Genomic DNA, 10,371 nt, shown 5'->3' on the forward strand with positions numbered 1-10,371 from the left:
AGATATCTAGCTTTCCAGGTGTCTGGGTAGAGGTTCAATCTGGTTAGTTACTTGTCAAGAAGGACCCTGAATGTATTGAATTTTCTGCTCCTGCTAGCCATCTGATAGAAGGGTTACATGCTCACATCAACAACAAGAAAATGTACTGTCATGTGTAATGGACTTGAATGCTAGGGCCAGAAATGTCACACAAACCGGTATGATCAGAAACCAGTTCGAATCAGTAACACGACAGAAGTTCAGTGCACGTAAACCATTTTCAGAATGGCCGAAACCGTTTAAGATAAACCTGGAGTCATGTCGTATCAGACTTAACTGATTTAGGTTAAATCAGTTTATTGAGCTTCTGTCCCAGATCCCCTCCAGATTCAAGTTCATAGTCCCCTAGCATCCCAGGATGCTTTGCACCTCCCCTGCACCTCCCTCTACCTCCACAGGGTGAGCAGGTTAGCTGTGGCCCAAGCTGGCTGCTCCAGCCCAGCAGGAAGGCATGCTCTAGCACCCCCTGGCGCCTGGCCTGGGCCACTGCAGGCATGTGGCTGCATTTCCAGATTCAAAAGTGACTGTGTATTCAGTTGCTTATTGGATCAATCTATGCAGCTTAGACTAACCTGCAAAGATTGAATCGATTTAGCTTCAGGCTATCTGACTGTCTGTACTTAGCCAAAAAAATACCCATGTATTCATGAGAGTTACTTTAAAAAGGAAGCAGTCCCATTTCCAGGTATTTTCTCTAGCCCTTTCTAGAGTATTATGAGGCTTTAGCATTAGCTAACTTTCTTGCCGGGCAGACCTGCATGTGGTTATCACATGGTATAACCACACATTATCATGTTGCAATGCAGCATCACAGTGTCACATTGCTTTGACATTTCAGGCTTCTTTATCAGCCTTTTGGTTGTGACTGCAAGAAGCCTGGTTGCCAATTCAAAGTCAGGTTAATTCTAGAAAAATCTGGACAAGCAGCCTCCATATCAGAGAGCGAGTACAGGCAGGACGTGGCATCTCATAAACCCGATAAAGCTCTACCCTGTGAAACAACATCTGAGCAATTTCCTCCTCTTGTTTATTTTCTGTACAGCACGTTATGGGAAAAATGCATCTGTTTTTCACGGCTGCCAATCTCTTAATCTCTTTTTGCTTAGCCCAAGCTTTCCTCTTCTGTGTTTCCATTGTATCCATCTACTGCCACCTTCCCGTCTTCCTGTGTGTTCCTCCGATGCTTGGAACAGCCCCTTTAGCCTGCACAGAGAGGCCTGTTGTTTCTGGATTCATCCGAACTAGCCTCTCAGGATCCTGGATCCTTATCTCTTGCCTACTAAGGCTTCTTCCAGCTGCCCTCTCCAATCCTGGAGAATTTTCCCTCCTGAATGGACTCACCTACACGCTGTAGAAACCTTCAGCAATTTTCCAGATACTAAATCCTCTTTGTTCCCTACTCCCACTGGCTGCAATTCCCTTCCACAGGCCTCCCTGAGTCCTCACTTGTGTGCTCTGGCTCCCTCCTGCCCATCCTTCAAGACTCCTTGGCTATTACCTATGAAAGAGGCTGGGAAAGGAAAGAAAGGGTCTCCCTGATGGTACCTGAAGATTAAAAAGGGGGTCAAATTAGGTGCAGAAGACTTACACTACCCAGCAGCAGTCAACTTACCAGGTATCTGGACCCCACTTGCCTTTGGAATCAGCTCTGGAGGGAGATGAATCCAGCAATGTTACCAGGTTAGTGTATAAATCATGTGTGGTTTGGGGATTTGTCAGATATCCCTAACTAGAAACAAGACTTGTGGGAAGTCTCGCATCAGAAAGCCTGCTTGCATGACTTTCAGTCAAAGGCAGCGGATTCAGGAAGTCTGACAGGTTTTGGATAAGCATAACAAAGGCAGGCGTCTGGGCACGGGCACTAGCAACCGTTTCAGATTCTGGGAGCAGAGTCACGGAGGAACGGACTGAAATTCACAGCTTTCCTGCGTACATCACTTTTGCTTTCGATCAGAAGAACGTAAAAGAAAAAAACCAAACCGTAATCTTTCACAGTCACCGGAGGAATCTCCTCTCTGCTTTTTGGAATCAGTAAATGATCCGTACAAACCAGAAGCAATACATTATTTTTAATGCTCCAGTTCTAGCTCTTCCCACAATGCAGGCAGAGCAGCAGGTTATGTTCTCAGCAGATAAAGTCGTTCTTATTCCCTGTTTATCCCCTTTGCAAAGGGAAAGCTCCGTTCCCTACAGATTTCCCATGCTCTGGGAGCTGCGGCATGTGCAATCTGCAGCCAGTACGGCTGATTTCCCTACTTCAAATCTAGCTCTTGGGTGTCAAGCATGATTACAGTCCCGCTGTGCTGAAATACTCAGCTGGCTCGTAAGCGCTTTGCCGGAGAACACAGCATTTCTTTCAGAGGATATTTTTCCCCGAGGTTGCACACGCCCTCTGCTGGAACCAGTGAACACACTCGCTTTGAACGAGCCCAAGAAACAATGGAGCTTGATCTGAAGAAGCAGGCATCCTCAGCATCCCTCCTTGCAGTGACAGGCAGAAACAGGCTGTTTCTTGGCCCCGGCAGTAAGCTAGTCAGACCAATACCAAAGATCCCATATTGTTTGCACGTGTTTCACTTGGTAAAGCATGCCCTTTATGATACAGCTGCAGTTCAAATCAGCACCCGGGGCAGCAGAAAGCGGAGAAGGGCTTTCCTTGGACTATGGGTGGAGGGGAACCCACCTTCTTTCAGCAGACAAGGCCCTTACTGAGCAGGCAGATTTCAGCATGGCTGAACTGCTGCTGCTGCTGCAGCTGTTGCTCTTTGTTTGCCTTCTGCTATCGTGTCATCGCTGATGACACCAATTGGCAGCAGGGGCAGAGGGAGAGAAATCAGTTCTTTCCGCATTGGCAACAGACCAGACGTTCAGATATGAACATGAGGTTTTTGCATTTTGTATACGAACGTGAGATTTTTGTATTTGCACTGATAGGAACCCAAAAGTGTTGATGGTTTGAGACATGTGAATGATGGTTTGAGACACCTGAATGTGAGAGACAAGAAACGTTTCATAATTCTGGGAATTACGGGCGTAGCTGGAATGATGTGCACAGCTCGGGCTCTGTAGATGTCCCACTGTCTTTAAAAACACACAGACGCAGTATACCGGAGTGAAGCTGGCTGCAGGTCAGGAAGGAGAAGAAGGGCTATGATTTAAAATGACAGTCTTAAGAAAAGCTACGATATAATTTCAGAACCAAAATGGTTTGCATTTTCCCAGTTTTAGTTTCTCACACAGCAAGAGACTGAGAAAGAGCAGCCAGCCTTATAATAAAGAGCACTATGGATTTCAAACTCATCTTGTGCGTGATCATTAATAATTCACGCACATGGTCTAATAAAGTAAGAGAAAAATCAATAGAAGAATCAAACCTATAATTGCTATTTCCTCATATCTTTCATTCCATTTGCCATTTTCTAATTTGAGGTTCACCATAAATTGCTGTCGATGCATTTGTCTTTTTTTCTGTTGCTGTGCCTTTTTCAATTTACAAAAGTGGGGTCTGACACAAAATAGTATTCTCTTCTCCCCCATCCTCCCCCCCGCAAAAAAAAAAGAAAGAAAGAAAGAAAAGAAATGAACTGCTCTTCCTTTATATGGCAGAAATGTTCAATTAACTGTAATCACTGTCCAGTGATCGTATTTGTTTAATATACAATAAAACCTTGCTAATTTCATTGGATGAAATTCTCTAATTTCCACACCAGACAACTATAGTGGCCCTTTTTGGTCTTAAAATTAATTAATCTTAGACCAAGCTCCCTACAGGAGCCCTGTATCTATATGGAGCCCTACTGACTTCTAACTTCATAATCCTTATGGCACCGTTCTGGGCTATAAAAGTGGCACAGACCTAGGAGTAGCTCCAGGAGCAGCTGTCTCAGAAGCCCAGGAATCTCCCACAATAACGTGATTCCAGGATTGGGTTATATTGCATATGCCTTTAAATGAATTAGTTTGGTTTGATGATGATAGCGTAATCCATAATTTCTGACAACACCAGCAAATGTAGGAACTGTTTGAGAGAATAAAGTCTTAGCAATAGGAGCAGTCACTGCATTACTCTGCTTTTAAAACTTCACTGAAAAATAATTAAATAAGACCCGCCTGTACAAAAGGATCTGAGTAATTCTTGCACAAAGTGCCGATCCCTTAATGCAAAACATAGAATGGGTTTTCCTGTATCAGGGACAAGCTCTTAGGAGTCAACAACCTTGTCTTCCCCGCACTCTCCTGTAAGATGATGCAGCAGCACTTCTCACAGCTCTGTGCCCCAGAAAAAAATGCTTCAAGAGCAGTAAAGGGAAAATGAGAGATTCCCAGTGCCTGGGAAAATTACTGAATAATTACTCTATTGTACACTAAAGGAAATATGCTTATGCAAAACTGTGACGTCAGATTTAAATGAATGCATTTGAAGCATCAAAAGTTGAAGTGCCAACAGCACAACTATTGCAACTTGAGCTATGTGTCTCCAGAAGAGCACAAGGGAGAAGCAAGAAAGCTGCTCAAACCATTTGCACGCTGCTCCAGACTGAGCACAGGGGAAGGGATAAGTGCTGTGAGTTATCTCCCTGTTTCACATCTGCCCCCAAGCAGATGGGTGGGAAATGGGCAGAAACCTGGTTCGAGATCCTCCCCTGCTCAGAGCAGCTGAGCCAGTGGGAACAACAGCAATTTGGAGGTGACGTAGACTAATAGCAGAGGACTGTCTTCTGGCGCCTGAGGAGCAGAGAGTGCGCTGCCATGCAGAAGGGTGCCTCCGAGGCACAAGAGCCATACCAAGGTGTGGGCTGCGGGGAAGAGCTGGAAGGATTCAGTTAGCTTTGTAGCCACATGACAGGGACATCAAGCCACAGTGAGGTAGTGAATAGGTGTAGTCCTCAAGATCCCCTTGGCATCGGAGGTACTGAAGCAGATTTTGACAAGATCAAGAGCATTGTGAAAAGGGTAAGGACTAGTACCCTGGAGCATGCGTCTTGCCTAGAAAGTGGGCTGACCTGGGACACAGTGACCAAGAGTCCCAAATTCAGGACAATCTGGAACTTGAGGATTGTGCCTTGATGTTCCTAAAAAGCCGCTGAACAAGACATCTGTCCTGAGCCTGAAAAACTAATCCCAAATCAGGCAACCTCTTCCAGCCCCTGGGTGTTCCCAGGACACCAGGCAGCCTCCTGTTGCATCTGCTGAGAGGATAAAGCATGATGCTTGCTGCCTGTTGCCACGTGGAGGTAGCTATCCTGCTTCCATCACCGGTTGGAGCTGCTCCCTCTGCACCCACAGGCGGTTTACTTAGATTCACACAGCAGCATGCCTGGAGCAAGTAGCAGCACTTCTCTGCACCCCACAGACCCACTGCCCTGCCCAGACCCACAAGTGGTATAAATGGCTTCTGCTTCCATTGCTCACAGGAGCATCTGGACAGGTAGCCCCAAGTTTGCTCCCTGAAAGTTGCCTTCTCTTCACAATCGGCTGCAAGATCACATAATCTTGCTCCTACTAAGGCATTCCCTGAGGGAGACGTGTGTATTTAAGCTTTTAGGGACTATCATTTCCCCCTTGTGCAGCCTTTGCCCTCAAAGAGCAGCAATAATAAACTGAGGTCAAACCTGGAAGCGTAATAAAAAGATCTACTCTGTGCAAATGTAAACCTCTTGCTGTGATATAGGAGCAGAAAAGGAGCCTAAGAAAGAGGCTGGGCTGTTTTCACAGGCCCTGACCTTTACCTGTGGCTGAGATGCCAAAGCACAACTCAGATAAATGATTTCAAATCCCTCTCCTCCCACACTGGGTGCTGGTCTGATCCCAGGTAGTTCAAACTGTGCTGCTGCTAACCACCCTAAAAGTCTATACAAGCACATGGGAAACCCTCCATACCTGCTTTCTCTAGCCAAGTCATCCAAACCTCCACCAGACAGAGCGGGGCGTAGGAACTGCTAAGGCAACTCTGTGCCATCAGTGGGACCCTTTGCACTGAGGTGACCCTTCCCCAGCTACCTATACTGGTCTGGGCACCAGAGTCGTCTTGTAGGCGCTCACCTGCAAACCAGCCATAGCTGCCCATTCATGCCAAGTCCAGCTTTAAGGAGAGACATGATTTACCAAGTTAACAGGATGGCATGACTAATCTGCAAATACTCCCATTTCAGCTATGACCTTTATGGTACAGTGCATTTTCCAGCACCAGGAACTTCTTCAAAAGATATCCTCAAGGATGGGGGCTGTTCATCTGCAAGCTGTTTGGGTGTGACTGCCTCGTAAAAGCTGCATGTTCCAGTACTGCTTTCTGCAAACATCATTAATTACCTGCTCGCCTGCCTATAAAATAATAGCAGATAAACTAAACAAAACTCATTTGCCTTGTCTTCAGGACCAGCTGCAAGATCACATCCCCTTGCTCCTACAATGGGGAGTAAAGTAAGTTGTGTCCCATATTTTCTTTCTACACAGATTTGCTTCTTTCTCTTGGAGCCATATGGTGATAGATTATGCTAGAACTGGGCGGACAGAGGTTTGCAAGAGCTTTATATAGAATGAAAGAATAATGATGCAAAGAGAAATCACCAGACCTCTTGCAGACATCTGTTGCAAATGAAAGAAAATAGGTCTGTGTGGCTATGCGTGTGAATGTATTGCAAGGTATATGTATGGATCTATTTCAAATAACCTTTTATCACTAAACCCCAGCTAGCTAAGAGAGCTTCAATTTGATGCTTTGGTACCAAACACCTGCCACAAATTCTTTGCTATTAATTCATTACACTTGCACAAAATTCCAGCTGGTTTGAGAATGACCCCATTTCTGCACCGGTGTAAAGGATGGCAATAATTACTTAAAGAAAGAATCTTTATTCCTGTCTCATATTTTATCTTTGTGTCTGATCTTACATTGAGAATACAAGCTCTTTGTGACTACTGATACTTATTTGTTCTGTCTTTGTACAATGCCTAAACAGTGGGGTCCTGGTTCATAGGCACTAGGATAATAGACACAATAATATTTGATTCCCTCTGCTCCCCTAAATATTCATTGTATTGGAGCAGAAGTAGTGAGATTATAGAGATGTTTTTGCTGGCATTTTTAGATGATTTTGTGTCCTACTCTTTAACAAACTTTTGGCATATTTTATCAGTAATCAGTGTTTTTCATTTAGTATTACCTACAGTGCCAATGAAGTCAGTTTATAATCAGCTTTTATAAACAAAATTGTACTCATTCTAAACATAACTTTTGTACTGTGTGGAAAAAATGTATGTCCAAATTCAGGCTTTAGCTAATTACACTGCAATCAGAATTTCCCAGATTTCAGCACATCACACGCCTTGTGTCACACTGAGGAAAGTCCTGCATAGGGCTCTCTTGGACTGTAAAATTCCTCTGGCCTGATTTACAGAAGTGCTAAACACCTGCTGTCCTCCTTGACTTCATCTGGATTTGTGGCTGCTCAGCTCCTCTGAAAGCCGCATAGTATATTCTACATAATACGGGATGTAAATACCCATTACCCAATAGTCAGACACTCCACCATCATAGCTATAAAAAGATGAACACTGTTCTCTGCCGTGCACACACATTATTAAAGTGGGATGAATAATTAATTGCAAAACTGGGCAATTTTTTTAATCCAATGCTTATGATGAATAAATGTTTCTTTTACTCAGTATCTCCATAGGTGACTGAATAATATTCTGCAAATAATGATTCATGAAAATGTTGGCATTTTCCCTCTTACATCATTACTTACAAACCAATTTCTTCAATGTTAATGAGGAGGTACCACATAGACTAATAGGCAGACCTGTTCCCCAGGTCAAAGACATCTTAGACCCTGATGTAATGATTTTAATGAGCCGGTGGATCTCTGTGCTTACAAAGAAGAGCTTACATGATTGAGGTCAGCATTGAGCTATAATAAATGAAAAAATACAAAAACAGAGGAAGAAGGGGGAAGAGAGAACAAAACTTGGAGATATAAATTCATTCATTGGCTTACTGATATATCTAGCTGGAGGGTATTTTTTGTTCTAGCGACAGTCATTGCTTTTGTTACTTATTTCTAATCCCTGTCTGCAGTCTTTTCCTTCTTTTAATTAACTGTAATTATTGACTATATTCAATTTTCACTTTTTTCATGCCTTGCCTGTTTGTTAAGTCTTGCCTGCTTTCTACTAGCAATTACTGTACCATCTCCAGCTTGTAACAACATATAGTACGTTTAACTGTCAGTCCCCCCAAAATCCTACTGACTTGTAAATGCTTCTTAAGAGCCAAACCCAAGACATAAGGACCGTTTCTGAGTGGCAATCGTATCCCCCAGTACATTGCAGCGTTCCCTTATATTTTCAGTTCACGATTCAGTTTGCTCCTGTTTCACCTTGATGAAACTGTCCCTCCCATCCAGGGGCTTCATGCCAGTTAAGTCCTATTTAAATTCTCAATGGAGTTTCTATGGGACATACGTGACACAGACTTGTTGCTGGCCTTCTGCATGAGTAAAAAAAGAGGCAAGTCTCAAAACCTCTTTTGAATTACACTGCTGGGTGAGGGGAGATGGTGTTCCTGCATTTTATGGTAAAGGTACTTGTAAGGATAACATACCAATCCAAAATAGACGGTCTGGTAGGAAACTACCACTACAGCTTTCTCAGGATGATGGAGTTTATCATGCTACGGTATGTTAATATTTATGTCTTCATTCTGCTCTTTCCAGGTTTCAGAGATGAAACTTTATCCATTCCTCTGCTTTTGTTTTGCGTTCACACTTATCAAAGCAGCAGAGCGTGAAACTTTAACAAAAAAAGAGGTCTTCGGAAACATTACCAATCGTCTCATGATAAAAGACATAGAGCGTGAAGTTTTAAACATCCCGGAAGGGTATACTTATCCAGGTAATCTCCTTTTCTCGTTTTGGAAAAACAAGTGCCCAGGAAAGCACAATTATGCAGAGGGACTATGTCTACTGGTTACAAAAGAGGAATAAAAGTCAGGAAACTCTGGTTCTATTTCCAACTTTACTGATGACTTTTACATTTTCCATGCCTCCATTTCTTATGCTACATGAATGTGAAACCAACCAGCTTCTGATAAATACTTAGACATTTAATGCACTGGGCAGCAGCTAGTGATGCATGATATAAGTAAAATAACCCTATTATTTGTAGCTACTTTTAAGAGAGATCTGTGCCCTTTTAAATTTCAGTCTGATTCCCAGTGTCAGTTGTGGAGGGAGTGGATTAGTATTTATTAGGCACCTGATCCTGTCCCCTCACTCGTGTGACGGCTGAAATAGGAGCTCTCATGTCAGTAGTAGCTGCCTGCAGGACTGAATCTGGATGGCTGGGATCCACAAAGGTCTTGATTCTTCTGCCATTGAAATCAGTAGCAAAACTCCCACTGACTTCAACAGGAGCAAACATGTCAGAGCAATTTTGTGTCCCACACTAGGTAAATTCCCCACTCACCATAACTATAGGGAAAACCAGATATTTTATCTTCTTTTGTGCCATACTGCTCTAAAACAATACCTAGAGAATGTGCCCAGGGAGCAGGTCATAGTTTCAGTGTTAAATAGCATTTGTTATTAATATGCTACCCTCAGCTGGGATGGAAGATCCCCAGATCAACAGCTCTATCACTTAAGATGAGAACATCTCACGATTAGCAGGTGGTAACCGTGCTTATGGGCCAGATGTTTAAAAGGTATTTGGATGTCTCAAAAATCCCACAAAGCACCTAAATGACTTGGGAAAGGCTCACCTTCTGGGCCTGGCTCCAAACGTCCCACACTAAGCAGCAGTCCTTTGGCAGGTTTTGGAGACAGCCCTGTGTCTTCCTCCGGATTCAGAGGCAGTCTCTCTTGTACTGTACATTGTGCTTGTCATAGGCAAGGGCAGCAGTCAAGCAGCAACAATTACGGCAGGATTGCAAATGTCTGTATAAGTGCAAGTTCTGAGGCTCTAGCCTTTCCCCAAAGTTAGAGAGGGAAAAAGATAGCAGCACTTGGTCTTCCAAATAGTATTCTTCTCCACAGCTGTGGCTGGCAAACTCAAGTGACAATGCTGGCTGTAGTGAAAACTTGTGAGGAGCTTTGCACCTGACTTATACAGTTTTCAAGTGTAGTCACACCTTCCTTGAACAGTGCCAGAAAATTTCCTTGTTGAGCTCACCAGCAAAAAAACCCTGCACTGAATTAGCTGTGCTGCCACTCTTGACAGTTTACGGTGTTTTGGATTTTTCCAGGTATAGTAAGCATTGCCTGGGGGGCATATAGTCAAGAGAAAGTTTTGTTCTTTATCATATTGACTAAATAGAAAGTACCTCAAAATCAG

General features: G+C 43.6%; 1 protein-coding gene across 3 annotated transcripts in view; it reads left to right on the plus strand.

The window, feature by feature from the left end:
* Window positions 1–10,371, plus strand: part of LOC102377022 (fibrinogen-like protein 1-like protein) — a 25,122-nt gene that overhangs the window by 12,534 nt on the left and 2,217 nt on the right. For 2 of the 3 annotated variants that reach the window (XM_025203316.1, XM_025203318.1), the window contains exon 2: window positions 8,754–8,931. In XM_025203316.1, coding sequence (XP_025059101.1) covers window positions 8,754–8,931 — 178 coding nt within the window. Of the gene's footprint in view, window positions 1–1,607; window positions 1,720–6,191; window positions 6,460–8,753; window positions 8,932–10,371 lie in introns of those variants that run through there. The other variant, XM_025203317.1, reaches the window with a different exon arrangement.

The sequence above is a fragment of the Alligator sinensis genome, unplaced genomic scaffold (assembly GCF_000455745.1).
Source record: "Alligator sinensis unplaced genomic scaffold, ASM45574v1 scaffold510_1, whole genome shotgun sequence".
Taxonomy (NCBI): Eukaryota; Metazoa; Chordata; order Crocodylia; family Alligatoridae; genus Alligator; species Alligator sinensis.